The sequence below is a fragment of the Elgaria multicarinata genome, chromosome 4, assembly GCF_023053635.1.
Source record: "Elgaria multicarinata webbii isolate HBS135686 ecotype San Diego chromosome 4, rElgMul1.1.pri, whole genome shotgun sequence".
Taxonomy (NCBI): Eukaryota; Metazoa; Chordata; class Lepidosauria; order Squamata; family Anguidae; genus Elgaria; species Elgaria multicarinata.
Window position 1 is genome coordinate 84,464,942 of NC_086174.1, and position 15,800 is coordinate 84,480,741.

General features: G+C 43.0%; 1 protein-coding gene across 1 annotated transcript; it reads left to right on the forward strand.

The window, feature by feature from the left end:
* Positions 1-23: 23 nt before the first annotated feature.
* KIAA0408 (KIAA0408 ortholog) lies at positions 24-14,003 on the forward strand. Its single transcript, XM_063125450.1, has 5 exons — positions 24-161; positions 3,663-3,971; positions 5,051-5,130; positions 9,581-10,919; positions 13,857-14,003. The coding sequence occupies exons 1-5, from the start codon at positions 24-26 to the stop codon at positions 14,001-14,003; spliced, it is 2,013 nt and encodes a 670-aa protein (XP_062981520.1).
* Positions 14,004-15,800: the final 1,797 nt, after the last annotated feature.

Sequence of the window (15,800 nt, forward strand, 5' to 3'; positions counted from 1 at the left end):
TTCTCAGTCAAACCGCTGCAGCTATGGAGCTACAGACACAACTGGAGAGCATGACAGAGAGGAACTGGAATAAAGAGAAGATGGAACTCTTGGAGCGTTTCGACAATGAAAGGAAGGAGTGGGAATGTCAGTGGAAGGTCATGCAGAAGAAAATAGAAGAGGTATTCCAAATAATTTTGAGCATCAGCTAATACTGTAAAAGCTAATATTGTGATTGACTTTTATACAAAGGCTTCGAATATGCTGTCACAGAACCAAGGTGTTGGAAGTGATCAGCCATTATGACCAACTCCTGTTCTAAAGAACAATGAATATCTGACGTTGCTTTATACTGAGTCAGACTGTTGGTCTATCTAGCCTAGTATTGTCTACTCTGACTGGCAGCAGGTTTTCAAATTCTCAGGCTCGGCTACCTAACGTCATTTAATTTAAGATGTTAGGAGTTGCACCTGGGACTTTCTGCATAAGTGGGGTGAAAGAAAGCATGTGATCTACTTTTAGCCATTCCCCCTTGCCCTTGGCTTAGAGCTTCTTTACATGAATTTATTGCATGCTCATGATTGGCAACTCACAAAAGTTTGCAGCTCATTTACATGTTGTCATGAATGACCAGGACGTCTCCTGTGGTATCCTTTAGAAATTCCACCACGAAAAGATACACTTTTAAAGTGATAATAGCCTGAAAAAAAGCAGGATCCGCCACTAGATTGTGCTGTCTCAATGAAGTATTCAGTTCAGAGGAAGTATTCAATTCAAAGCATGTAGCTGCCCCTCTCTGTCCATATAATGCATCCCATAACGATTACACCAAAAAGCAGGAAGCACAAACGCCCTGGCTAAGCAACGCAATTTCCCCTTAATGTAAAGATGCCCTTAGTTTTAGACATTCCTGACAGATGGTTGTTTATGTCTCCATTACATCCTCAAAGGAAATCACTTCTACAGCCTTCATAGACTGCTTGTTTCATTGCTAAACTGCTGTTATAATTGCTGTTAGGGACCATTGTCGATTTTCCTATGTGCACTCATTGATTCTTGTCTAGTTCTTGGTAGGCCTGATGACTAGTACTCATTACTTTCATGTATTTATATATGTTTGAACACAGTTCTCTTCTGCAAGTCATGACAAGTTCATCCATTTCAATGGGTTTGCTTTAACTGGACTAATGTTGGATATAATCCATCGTTCACCACTCTGACTCTTTAATAGCAATGTGCACAGATAAGGACAGGGAACAGTGGTGAGGTGTTTTAAAGACACCTTTTATTATATAAAAATGGTTGGACTGGAAAACATGAAAGGGTGGGGGCATCGCTATGAAACTGTGAAGCTTTTGTCGATGTTAATGTGATACTGATGTTAGCAAATAGTTGCCAAAGGCTCTTGGCAAAATTCAGTGTGCTTTATATAATACCTTTTAAAAATAAAAGTGTCTTGAGCAGATCCACATATTAAGAAGCAGCAGCGCCTGCTTTATTTACACGAAGTACATAGTATAGATGTTGCTTCCTGAAATAAGTGATGAGAAATCTTGTTTATTAACATGTAAAGGAATGCCTTGCCTCTAGAAATGAGTGACACAATGAAGGACACATTTATGCTGGCTTGGCCCAGCTATATTTATTGATGGCACTGAATAGAAAACAGATTACAATAAACAACATACCAAAGCCTAGACACACGTTGTATTTATAGTGCTCCACATGAATTTGTTCTTTGCTAGCCCTAACACAGTTCCAGCCAGGGACAACTTTACTATAATTATTTCTTATGCTTTCATGATAAAGTTGCAATTTCAATGCTGTACTTTGTCTGCTAATGCACAGAGTTTAATCCCGGTAGTGGTTTTGTATCTGCATTGTGGATTTTGCACATTCATCCAAAGTGTTGGATCGTAATTTTCTAGTTTGGTACATCCCACCAAACCTCTGCCATTTAGTAGCTTCAGAATACATTGTAACCGTAATGAACTCACTGACCTCTTTGCTGTGGTCTTGATGCTGCTGCTGTTTTGGCCATCAGATGTCTTGTTTGTCCATGGAACTGCTGGTGTTTCATGAATCATAGCAGCATGGTCCAATTGTATGGATGGCACCTTTTTAAATTTGCAAATGGCGTTGGGCTGGAATGGTGGGAATTGAAAGGGGGATGCAATTGACATTCCTCTCACAGATCAGGGTTGGTGCAAAAAGGTTGCCACATGTTCCTAATGCTTTGGAGAGATAGCCCAGCTAACATAACTAGACTAATTATGGCGCAGTCGGTGACAGTGCTTAGGGTGGGAGAGATCTAGGATGAACTCGTGCCTCCTACAACAACTGCTTAGGACTCCTTAGGGACATTGCTTCCATGCCTGAGAACCACAGCCCCATGTAATGAAAAAACAACTAGATTTTCAGTATTTGCCAGACATGCCTTTTCAGAAATACATGCCACTGAAGTCACTGGGGCTTAGTCCCAGGAAAGTGTTATACAGTTGCAGTCACAGTCTATATTTCTCCTGATATCAAAGAGCTGTGGTGTAATTTTTTTGAAAGCTTACTATGCCATCGGAGAGTAGCTCCATGAGACAAGCATTCCCAATCTAGTACTAGGGTGGACTAAAAATTAATTAATTTAAGGCACAATCCTATGCATTTTTAAACAGGAAAAAACTCCTACAGCTCCCAGCATTCCCCTGCCAGCCATGCTTCCTGGGGGATGCTGGGAGTTGTAGGATCTTTTTTCTATGTAAACATGCATATGATTGCACCCTAAATAACTTAAGATTCCTCTTGTGAACACATAACACCCAGGCTCAGAGGAGGCTGCCCATTGCATCTCTGTAAGATTCACTTGTCTTGGGCACTGTTCAGGATGGGTCCTTGTGCCACATTTCTACATCAGGTCTGACTGGTTCATTTGATCATTTCCAATGCACAGATGTGGTACAATTACTTGCTGTCAGAGGAGCAGACCCATGATATCGGAGTGAGTCACGGCCTTGTGCGCATTGATTTCCAATGAGAAGGCAAGTCCAGATCAAGAATTCGTACAGACACACAGGGTGGGCTCTTCTGAGGGCAGGTAATTCTTACTTTTGCACAGTTCAAAAGTAAAGAATGAAGTGTGTCTCCGATTCTAATTCACCCTGAAATATAGGTCAGCACGGCAAACACACTACCCTAAACTTAACATCTCTCACGCGTGTCTCCTTTTGCTCTGCTCTCCAGATGGTATGTGTTCTCTACCATAGGTTTTATATTCTCCTTCCAATTAGCATGTCTCCTTCAGGCACACTGTGCAATCCCTGTAGTTCTTTCAAGCCAACTGAGAGATGCTTCCATTTGAGAGCTAGTGTGGTCTCGGGTAAGGGTGCAGTGGGAACTTTTCCAGGTCCTGTCCCAATATGCAGCAGCCACACATATGCTTTGCATTTAAAACACAGCCAGTGCTTTAGGAACGGCAGTCCTTCCTTTGTATCCAGTGAAAAGAAATGAGGCCGTGGCCACTAGCTTGACAGCTCTTTCTAAAAATACGCTTCGGATTTCTCAGCCCACCAATGCATCCAAACTTTGGAGTCTGATGACACAAGCTCAAAGTGAAAATAAATATCATCCTTTGTTCTTCAGGCTTGTAAGAGCACTGTAGTCTAATAGGAGGCCTTTTGTTTCCTTTCCAGCTTTACCAGGAGGTAAAATTAAGGCGTGAGAGCAATATGAATGCCTTTGAGAATAAAACCATTCATACCAAGGCACAGCAGCAGTCTCATTCCCCCACTTTAGAATGGAGTGACACACCAGGACTGAACTCTTGTTCACTAGACAAAGAGAGTGTGCTCACCAAGGCAGAAAAGGAAAGCAAGGAGACGAGAAACAAGAGGAGAAACCATGTTCTTGCAAAGGAGAATCTGGACTTTGAGAGTTACAAGGAATCTGGAGATTGCCCAGGCTTGAAAACAACCAAAAATTACACTCAGGATCTCAATATTGTAAGTAAACTTGCCCCGGGTGTTTCACTGAGGGTGGAGGTAACCCTGGATTCAACATGTAACACTTCAGTGCATTCTTATAAATGGCTGTTTAAGAGCTGGTCTAAATGTGTCCAGCTCATCTGAGTCTATTCCAAGTAATCTGGAAGGTAACAAGATCAGGTCAACCTGACCTCAGCTGAAATGGATGAGTGTGAAAACATGCTAAGTACAAATAAATGGAAGTGAACGTCACCCTGCCCTCTATTACCCAAAATACCTCTCCCAGAATACTGAGGAGTCAGTAATCATCAGCGAAAGCATGCATCTTCAGATTCTTCTATTTGCTGTTATCTGTTCAATAAGTTTGATTACATAACCCAGTCTTCCCCAACCTGATGCTTTCTGGATGTGTTGGACTGCAACTCCCATAATTCCCAGCCATGTTGGCTGGGAATTGTTGGAGTTGCAGCCCAACACATCTGGAGTTCACCAGGTTGGAGAAGGCTGACAAAACCTCTTCCTCAGTCTGTGGCCTAACACTGCTTTCATGCAGTGCAATTATTGGTCTGTAAAATGGGAGCCAGCCTCATGAATGTGTGACCTGTGCCCTTCCCTTCCCACCTGACCTGAAACAGTCCCACCCCTTCCCCAACACACAATTATGATTACAGCTTGCCATGGAATGATTACGGCTTGCCGTTGCTTGGGCACCAATGCAAGCCATGATTAACATAAATCTTCACAACTGATTACAGTCCCAAGTTTATAAGAGGGTCAGGTGTCAGTGCCCATTCAAGAGAAAGCCATGTTAACACTGGGGAGGCAAAGGAGAGGAAAATATCTCTGAAGGGGGAGGAGTGTTGTGTTTCCAAGCTTGTACACCACCACAACCAACCACCCTCCCTGGGTTCGGACATCACGGCAAACTGCACCCAGCAAGGGTAATTATGCTAATTAAGTGGCACGCAAGGGAAAATGAGGCACTATGCCTTATTTTCCTGCTGTGATCATATGAATCTGCCCACTATCTACCTTAGAGCTATTTTTTCCCCTTAAAACTTGTTCACGTTAAAACATTGCATTTTGCATTTATAAAGGCTCTTAAAGAACTTGCCAAAGTAAGTGAAGACTTATGCAGCTACCAAGAGGAAATCCGTAAGAAGTCCAACCACAGAAGGTAAAATGATGTCAGAACTTTCTGCTTTAAGCACATGGGAGATAAGGGATCATATACAAATGTTGGAAAAACAGGATTAAACTTCTTGAAATGATTACACTTCTTTAGCCCTTAAATGTGCATGGTTTTAAATTTCCATTCAGAAACCAGCAATATAAATGCATCTCTAGCCCTTACTTCTGTTTGCAATATATATGAGTCCTGGGACAAAAATTCCAACTCCACTTTGCATTGGACCATTTGTCCCTGAAAAAGTGGGGAGCGGATGGCTCCTTTTGGTGAGCTGGGCAAATTTCTACAAAATATAGCATCTTTCTCAAGGGGCGTTTTCTCTATCCGAAGAATGCAGCCTGGAAACTGTGAAGAGATGTATTGCTGCTATGGATGGTGCTGAGGCTTTTTATTAAAGTTCAAAAAAGAAGTAAACCCTCAGCCACCTCAAATATGTTCTAAACTAACACTTAGCCCCCCCCCATTGTAGAAATTTGCCTGCCCCCCACAATCTTTGGGGAAGTTGCCTTCTCCCCCTACCTCCCATCCCTATGAATTGCCACAAACAAAGGACTGGTCTGAAAGGTTTGACCCAGCTTTAATAGATGTGGTTTACCTCAGATTTGTCCTGACAGTAGTGCTGCCCCTCACCATCCGGTTGTGATCACTGCCCAAGTGTCAGCTTGTTCTGTGTCCCACCCTTCTTACCAGGTGGCCTGGAGGAAACGATAGATGGGTCCCTTTTTATTTCTTTTTAAAAATCTTTTTACAATAGTTTGACTGTCATGGTGGGCATCTGTAAATGTTTTATATTTTTTAAAGAAGAGGACCAACACATTCCTTTTTCAGTACCTGGTCACTCTCCTTCTCTGTTTATCTCTCTCACTGCCCCTCAATTGCTCTTCTTCACCTCACTCCCTTTTCAAGTGGTGCTCTTTCTTTCTCTCTCTCTCTCTCTCTCTCTCTCTCTCTTTCTTTCTTTCTTTCTTTCTTTCTTTCTTTCTTTCTTTCTTTCTTTCTTTCTTTCTCCTTTTTACAGAAAAGGCTGGCTGTGGAGCAGAGTGCCATGGGGAAAGCCCTGAGGTGGCTGTGAATCTGCACTGCATAGGTTACACAACAACGCAAGCAAAGCTTCACAGCCACTGCGGGGCTTCCCCGTGATGCTGCATTTTGAAAAAGTTGAGGATTTACCCTGACTTATTCAAATGTAGTGACAACATGGTGCTTCTGCTATGTAACATTGCTCCAGGGCCAATCCAGGGTCAAACTGGGGGGGTGGAGCCTGGTGGAAGGCAATTGGTCGCCTTCCACTAGGAAGTGGGTGGGGGGTGGCTGCCCAGAAACCTTGCACTCTTCCTCAGTGTTGGGATTACTCAGTGCTACCCCAGGAGAGGGAAAACACGGGTTTGAAGATGGAGGCGGTGCCAACCCAGACAGCTCCTCAGTCCAGTCACACCCCAACCTTGTTTCCCTACAATGCTTTTGGGCTCCACCTGGGAAATGAAGAAGATAAGCACGACTGGAGCTTTGGTCTTCAACATGCCTGACCACTTCTAATAAAAGTAAAAGGGGAAATTTAGGGCCCTTCTGAGCTGTGCACCCCCAGATCTGTGCCTTGTGGTCCAGCCCTAGCAATACTGCCTTGTGCGGAGTATGTTTTGCCATGTTATAGCAAACAAATAAGTGGGAATAGGAATCTCATCTGTAATATATTTACCTAGTTCACATACTAGCTTGGTTGTGATATAAACATCAGCTGAAGCTCTTGTTAAACCCCCTCCTCAACTAAGACAGCTGCAAATTCTTTAATCTTGTGAGTATCTGTGAAACCACACCTTAATCTTCTCAAAGGGTCCACTCTTAAAGCACTTTCTCTGGTTGCTTTAAAAATATTGTACAAAGCATGGCATACTTTTGGGGCAGTTCCGCAGCTTCAGCTGCTTGAGCAACCAAAGGGAAAAGAGACACGGCTTTTATCGCTTTGGCATTGATCCAGAGAAAGTTAGTCATGCTTCAGTGCTGTTGATAGCCGTAACGAGTTGGTTAAGGCTGTCAATTGCCCTGAAGTTCCATTGCTTTCAATAGGAATTAACGGCAATCTAGCTCCCATAGATTGGGAACAGGATTAGGATTTGGTTCATAGGGAACTGGACAGTGACTTTCTAATCCAAGGAATATTGTAGTTATCTGATTAAGAATGCAAACCTAAGGAACTGATGCCTGATAGAGGCCTCTTGTTTGGAGCCCTCTGTCTATCCAAAGTTCTGCTAACAAGACCCGGGCAGGGCAGGAGAAGGATGAATGCTTTTAGAGCTTCTCCATCCTCAGTTTAAAATGTTTTTAGCTAGATGGGCCTCTCAACCCATCTAACTTGCTTGTCAGGGAGTGGGCAATGATGAAGAGGCTCTTGGATTGAGCAGATCTAGGCCTCTCCTCTCCCTTCCCCTCCCCACCCACCATTCTACCCTCTTTTCTCCCTTTCTGATGTCTCTTCCAAAGTCACAGTTGTGACCTTGTAAAAGAAGCCATCCATGGCAGCTAGGCCTGGGAGGGGTGGGGTAAGAGCCACGATTGGATCTCCTCCATAGTCATAGCCTTGTCTGTGGTCGTGAAGGGGGAGATCTGTACCATCTCTCCAGACATTGTCTTGTAGCCAGGATTGCTCTGTAACATTCCTTTTACATCCCCTCCCCCTGCCATATCATGATTTCCAAAAACTGTAAATAAACATCATTCATCATTCAGGCTGCCCAGCTCTACTGAGGGATTTAATTGATTGATTGAAGTTCTGAACTGCCTTCCTGAAGCCAACAAGGTGGTTTACAAAAAGTTCAAAGAATAAAAACCATAATCAAATGAAAACTTACGGCAGAATCCAATACTGCCCGCATGCAACAGGACCTCCTACTAGCGCAAAGGGAACCTAGTAGTTGCCACAGTAATCAGAAAGGAGCCAAAATCCTTGTTTCCAGGAAGCGGCCAGCTCTATTCTAGAAATGAGCATCTTCAGGCTTAATTTAGCCGTGCCACTTCCCCGTTGTTTAAGTGGTGGTTCCTGCGAGTGAATATTGCCCATAGTAAAGACATTCTAAAAACAACCTTAAAAACCATAACAATGTAAAAAGCGAAGTTAAAAATGTGTGTTTTGAACCCCTTTCTCAACTCAGAGAGAGTACGGTACAATTGCAAGTCCAAAGGGAGGTGTTCCAAAGTTTGGGATTTGATGAGACCCTAGTATAGCTCCTTAAAGCAGCATGCCCCATCTGGTTGCCCTTCAGATGTTTTGGACTATATGGCCATGGTGGCTGGAGATGATGGGAGTTGTAGTCCAATACATCTGGGGGCTGTCTATACGACGCAGCTGCCAACTTGCAGCCACCACAGGCTCCCCCCCCCCCCCCGGAAACTGTGCACTTTAAAAGTTGCTGACTTGCAACAGTTTTATCCTTTACTGCGAGGTCACCACCTTCTGTCCGCCATCTCTCGGGGGTGATCTCGCTTCGGGTTCAACCTGGTGGCATCCCCGGGAGCAGATTGAGGTTCAGGGTCGGTCATGATAAGCTGGGAAAGCAGGGCACAGGGCAGGGGGCAGGCTCGATGGGCTGAACGGCTGCCAGCGTAGCGGCTTTTCCGGCTGGAAAACCTGTGCTCCCTTTCGCAGTCAAGCTTTAACATTCCCACCCAGCAGTTGCAATGCTGTGGGGTTTCAAGGGAATGTGCAGGCAAAGCACACTGTCGTCAAGACATGGCCCTGAAGGGTTTAAGGTTGGGGAAGGCAATTATATAAGATTAGCCAGAACGTTTGATTGAATTTGGCTAATAGGCATTACAAACAACTAATACATCATGCAATAACAAAACATAGACAGAAATCAAGTTAAAGAATCACCTGCATTGCCAGTTGCTATAGCAGGGGGGTCAGCAGAAAGTGAGCCGCCCTTCCTCCCTGGATCCAATACGCCTTCAGCCTGACGGAGACACTACTTTTAAGCACAAATATGTTAGCACGAATATGTCTTGTGGCCTCAGCAAACTGGGCTGTTTTGCATGTAATGCAAAGATCACAATTGGACGGTAAGCAGCAAATCTTTACATAGATACTTTTATCCTGTAAAGATGCCAAAATCTGTCCCAGGAATCTCTCTCTCGGGTTTTGATATAGATGGCAGTATAGTAAATACTGTGAGATATCCTCTACCTCTCTCATGCTTTGTAAGATCAGAGATAAGTTTTCAAGGACCTTGAGCAGAGGTTGTTCTGTTGATCCTGTACTCACAAAATACCCGGTATGTTGAAGAGAGTAGATTTTAGTGTAATGGCTGTCTTGAATGATGTCACACACCCCACGGAGTGCTGCACGGCATGGGCCTACTCAAATAAAGTTCTACTGCTTTGCAGGGCTGACTAGTGTTGTGGAGACAAAATAAAATTGCTGCTGCTCCCTTTCTTGTGTATGCAGAAAGAAGTTGCTTCCTTTCCTGGGAGAGCCTGTAGAAAATGAAAACAAGCTGATTACACAAGAAGTGAACCATGCGAGTAACAAGGACCCACAACCAGCTTCCACTGCATTTAAAAAAGAAGAACAAAATAACAGGAAGAATTTGATGGGGGGCACCGGCAGGTGCTTGAAAGAGATGCCATCAGTTGCTGGGGTTGAGAAAATCACCCTTTTGCCTTGGCAAAGAAGAGAAGCTCCTCCCATTCCTCCAAGAAGCACTTCTCGGCATTTGGCAAGCTCTCTTGAACACATTTCTGAAGCGTTAGCCAAAGACACAGGGCACAAGAGCAACGGTAAGACCCAGGATTGTCTCAATGGGAACCCAACTATGAATCCACCTTTTGCAAAGCAATTGGATGTGCCAGTGCTGCTGACAGATGAACGGAAACCTGTTAGTGGACCTGCAGTGTCTACCACGGTGCCCGTAGAAAAAAGAGATCCATCCCTTGAATGTAAGTTTCCAGCAGGATTTTGTCACAACACGTGGTCTTGTGATACAAGTACACTTGGGGATTGTCCTAAGAATGGCTCTTCCTCACACTCCGTCCAGAAGAGCTCTTCCGATGGAAATATGGTGCCCCAGAAACAGCATCCTAAATTGCAAAGCAGTGTGCATTATACCAGTGACATTTACACTCCTGTGTGTGACACCCTGGGCGATTCTGGCTATGGAACTGGAAAGACTCAACGAAATGAAACACTGGAAACTAAAATCGATGAGTTTAACAGGACTGTGTTTCACACAGATAAAGGGCAAAAGTGTCTGCAGAAGACCCAAATGGTGCCAGTACCATCTGGAGATCCCAAACCCCATTGCATACTGCAGGACCTCATGGCTAGCAGAACACAAAAGGAAGAATCAGTGTGTCTTGCGAATCCCAAGCTGTCTTCAAGAAAGGAAGAAAAGCCCTGTAAACCCAGCAAAAATGTCAAACCAACTGGGCAGCAAAAGCAACAAAATGGATTTCTAAGTGGCTACCAGCTTATGCTTCACGAGCACGACTGGAGGCCAAGTAATTTGTCTGGTCGCCCACGGTCAGCTGACTCAAGATCCAACTATGGTGTTGTTGAAAAGCTCCTGAAAAACTATGAAAAATCAACCTCCTTGTGGAACTCAAAGTTTCACAAAGAGCAGTGGGTGCAAGCCGATTCTGAATTTGTCGATGGCAGCTGTGAAAAATTGGGTCATTATTTTGAAATGTTCCAGGCAGACCAAGGCAAGCAGGAGCAGCAGAAGAACTCAATCAGACATGTTGGACTTTATACCAAGCATGGCAAAGAGAAGCAGAAATTTCCTGAGGTAGGATTTCAAAATGAAACAGATCCTCTTATGTTTATTTATTATTCCTGTCTGTCACTGATAAGCATCCTGATGCCTAAATGGAATGTGTATTATATACTATCTTCCCAGAATAGCAGCAGGTTCAACATGTAAGCCCATTGGCCAGATGAGAAGAAGGCAAGGGCAAAGGCTCAAAGTAGACATTACATGCAAACATATGTGATGGTCGTTCCAAAACCCTGTTTTTTGCTTGAAAGTTGTTTCAGGAGGTGGTGATTGAGAGCAGATACACCACAGGGGAGTGGAACACATCATATGCATCGGATTATACCCCAGCCAGGTTTTCCTGTGGGGGAAAGTGTGAAAAGGTTAAGAAGACACTAACCCTACTTTTCTGTTCATCAAGGCAAAGCCTCAAGTTGTAATCCCAATTGTAATTGCAAAAAAATCCAATTAAGCTAAAGATGTCTAGAGCTTGCCTCATTTAGGGTAAAACGATACATTATATTAAACATGTAGGGTGCAGTTGATGCTCTCTTTTTAGTAAATGTGTAGTTTATTTATTTATTTATTTATTAAACTTTTATACCGCTCCCATAGCCAGGGCTCTCTGGGCGGTTTACAGAAATTCTAAGTCAGCCACTCAGTTAAATCAGTTCCTGATTTGGATTGGGACCTCTGCATGCACGAAGGGGAAGTTTAAACCTACTCTGGCAGCAGCTTGCTTCCTGAAATTCACTTCACGCTCCTCTGTGAGAGTATTATAAAAGAAAAGACAAATTCTCTATTGTTGCCAGTGAAGTTTTTCCGCCTCTTTTTAACTCTTCACACATGGGAGTGTGGTGGTTGAAAAGCAGGCAGTGGGAGCAGGTTTAAATCTCCCCTCCCCATATACGGTAGTCCTCAGCCAGATTGGGAATCTGTGCACTTACTCTCGAGTAAACAAAAAGAGGACCAGCTGCATTCTATTTTTTTTTTCTTTTGGTCATTGCAAGTGAGATCACAACCTGGCAATAGCATCTTTTTATATGCCTTCTCAAGTTCTCTGTACAGGTATTGTGTTAAGCTACTTCATAATCATAAAAGTGCTTAAATCATGGAAACTTTCATATGTCACTTAAAACATTGAAACAGGATCCTTCAACTGAGTTCTATGTGAATAAACAGAAAAGTAAATAGAACCATACTATACGATTATCATTTAGTTTACTGTATGTGTTTCACAATTGTAACAAGTGAAAGAGACTGACTTGATTTGGATGACATGATAACCAACGGTGGTTTAAATAGTCAACAGTGGGTTATTGTGTCATCTGTCGGGACTTTTTCAGCCAATGCAAATAACCAGCACTCTGCAGAGTTGATTATTTGAACAACCATTGGCTATCGTGTCGTTTGTCGGGCACTGCTGACTATTTTGTTGCACACAACTGGTTATTTTCAGTGACTGTAAGTCTCCTGGCAAGAGCGACCAAAGCGGTAGCTGCTGCTCTAGTCCAGCTGGCAGAACTTGCAATGGCTGATGGGATACCAATGCCGGGGGGGGGAACTGGGGGGGGAGAGGGCAGAGGATGTGTCAGTTGAACACACTATTGACTAATAGTCAACTTGACGCTGGCCTTAATCCAAACCACAGTTGATTATAGTCATGTCATGTGAGGAGCACCCTCTCAATAATCAACTGTGGAGTTGACTACCGTATTTCTTCGATTGTAAGATGCACACTAATTTCAGTACCACCAACAGAAAAAAAGCTTTGATTCTAAGAATAATAATCGCACCCGCGATTCTAAGATGCACCCCATTTTTAGAGATGTTTATATGGGGGGAAAAGTGTGTCTTAGAATCGAAGAAATACAGTATTAACCCACCATTGACTGTTGTGTTGCCTGAATGCAGCCATAGTCCACAAAGATGTAAAAATGAAGCAGTAATTTTGATCAACGTAAGGCTTGCCTTTGTGAATATTTGATAGAATACAGTCTGAATAATGAGACCAGATTGGACCCAGGCTAGACTTCAGAGGCTGGATCAATCAGAAATGAATCTGTTTTGTCTTCTGCCTCCCTACCTTGGTCCATTTAAGAAGGAGTAGGGCAGCAGAAACCGCTCCTGTTAATGGTGGTCTATAGTGGTAGGGCATCATGGCTGCTGCTAGGAATGATAGGAAAGGTACTTTCAAATATTCCTAGACTTGCTTACTGCAAGTCCCAGGTTCCACAGCCCTACAGCAGTGGTTTCCAGGGGTCCTTCTCACCACAGTGGCAGGGAAGGCTCTCGGCAGGCACAGGCTACAGGGAGGCCTCTAGAGTCGAGACATTGCCACATCCCCAGGGGCACTCTTGGGGGCCTAGGAATCTCGCTGGTTTAGAATGGATACAATTCAAAATCTGGATGTCCCCCAAATTCATCAGATTTAAACGGGCCCACTCTGAACCAGAAGTGGGGTGCCTGCCCAACTCTAACTCTGTTCCTAGCCAGATATTGCTCATTTAAAGTGGCCTCTGGGTCTGCCACTCACTCCGTATTGCAGTTTGTTTACACACTTAAAAAAAACCCTGGCTGCATGCTGACAGGTGAGTTGTGTGGGTAATGGAGCCATCAAACCAGCTGTTCACTCAGCAATCTGCTTGGATAAGTGTGGTACCTCTCCAGATTTGGTTGTATGCAGATAGGACTACAACTCTTAACACCAAGTTAAAGCCTTCCCAGTGTTTTGTGTCTTACTTGCATGCCACATATTTCTTCGACACATGGAGGAGTTCTTTTGCCATTACATCTTTACATTACTATGTAAATGGTAAATAATACATTCTCTGGGCCTTTAAATAGCTGGAGACCACCTGTTGTAAGGCTGACCAGCCTGCATTATGCCATTCTCTTAAAATTCCATGCATGCTTTTTGAAGGGTTTTGTTCTGCGTTCTTAACCCAAGTGGCTGCATTTGTATCGTAGGTATCTGTGCCAGCAAAACAATCAAATGGTAAAGGTTTCTCTCGGCCAGCCCGGCCAGCAAACAGACGCTTACCTTCCAGATGGGCCTCCAGGTCACCATCAGCTCCACCTGCTGTGCGGAGAGCAGCTTTGAACGAACTCTCTTGAACTTTTGTGGAAGGATCCCAGTGGGCCCAACATAAGAATGGATTCAGTGGTGTTGCAAAAGTTCCAATACCTCATAAGGACTCTCTTTTCCTTGTTCCTGATCACAACCACTTCTATGCAATTGTATGTTGATCAACAGTCTTTTTGACTTGCTGGAGAAACGGCTTTGATTCTTAGATTATCCTTATAGTCTTCAGTGTTTTTATCAATTAGATAAGGATGTCCTTTCACCCCATCCATGTGTATATATACTTTTATAGCTCACAGCCATTTTTCCTTTGAATGCCATATGCCAACATTCATCTCCCTAGTCAGCTTAAAAAAGAAATTAAATAGTGCATAGTTATGTATATTCTTACTTTTCCCGCAAACAGCAGGAAGAAATGCTGTATGCATGATCATGTGTTTGTAGGTGCATGTGTTGGAATAGGAAGTATAGCAGTCTGTATTTAGAAGAGACAAACTCAATACTATTGTTGACACTGAAATTATAACATATGCCTATATACATACACATGCAAACCTTTGTGTTTTCTTTTGAAGGTTTGAAAATATATAGCTCTGGTGGTAATTATATTTTGTATATCTTTTACAGGTTTCACAGGTCTCGTATTTGATATACAAAAATTAACATATGCATTTTTTATAATTATGATAGCAGTGAAAAGGCATTTGCACATATGTACCAGAAGCTCAATGGATTGATTCTTGCTTGCTTGATGTTCTCTTTTTCCTTCTTCACTTCTCTAAACTTTACAATGCTAGGTCCAAATGAGCTGGACATATTTTTTCTGAATTAAATTATATACTATTTATAACTGCATTAGCCTTTTTCACAGTGCACAGACATTCCTAAAAATGGTCAGCTTTCTTAAAATGCTTGTGTCACTGTAACATAGCTCAGAGCTGGGCTCCAATAGATTTATTTAACCAGAAATATGTGTTGTAGAGACGGATGTCTGCACAAGGATGAGACAGATGCCCATACTACATCTTTGGGCAAAACTAAACTGGACAAGAACTATCGGGCTTCCAGTACAATTTGCCCCATGTCCTGATATGTCCACCTTGCCAACTTACATCAGTGATGTAGACCTGAGGTAGTGAAACGCACATTGTAATAATGTCCAGAAATGGAATACAATGAGCTACAGAAATTGGAGAAGAGTAACTTGACAGTCCAGTCAGATGCTGGTTTTGGTGATAGATTCATAGTTCTTGAAATGTTTCATTTTTACCCTTTCCCCTAATGGGGTTCGATCCAGACTTAGTCGTGCTTACAGACCCATCAAAATCAATGGGACTTAAGTTAGGCCAGATCTACACCTTGTGTCAAACCATTATGAACTCATCATGGTAACACTATATCCCTCTTGCGCCTTTTTACCTCATAGGACACATAATGACATTTGTTGTGGTGTTTCGGATAATATGGAATAAAAAGCAGGAAAGAACACGATGAAATTGATATATGGAATATGTAATGTGTCCCAACAGTTATCAGTGCACTTCAATACCACTATTAGCAGTAGTGTAGATCTAGCCTTAGTCATGACTTACTTGTCTCATTAATTTCAATGTGTCTACATGGGTATAATATGACTAAACTTGGATCAACACACACTGTCTTTTAAAGAAGTAGCCAAATCTAGTAACAAGGAGTAGTAGCAGTTAACTTTTAGGATTTGCCAGCTGTCAAAAGGATTGAGTCTAGTTTTTTTCTCTCTTACAAATGTCCAGATTGCAGACAGGGGCTTGAGTCTGGCAAGGTACATGTAATCAGCTTGTTTTGAATGG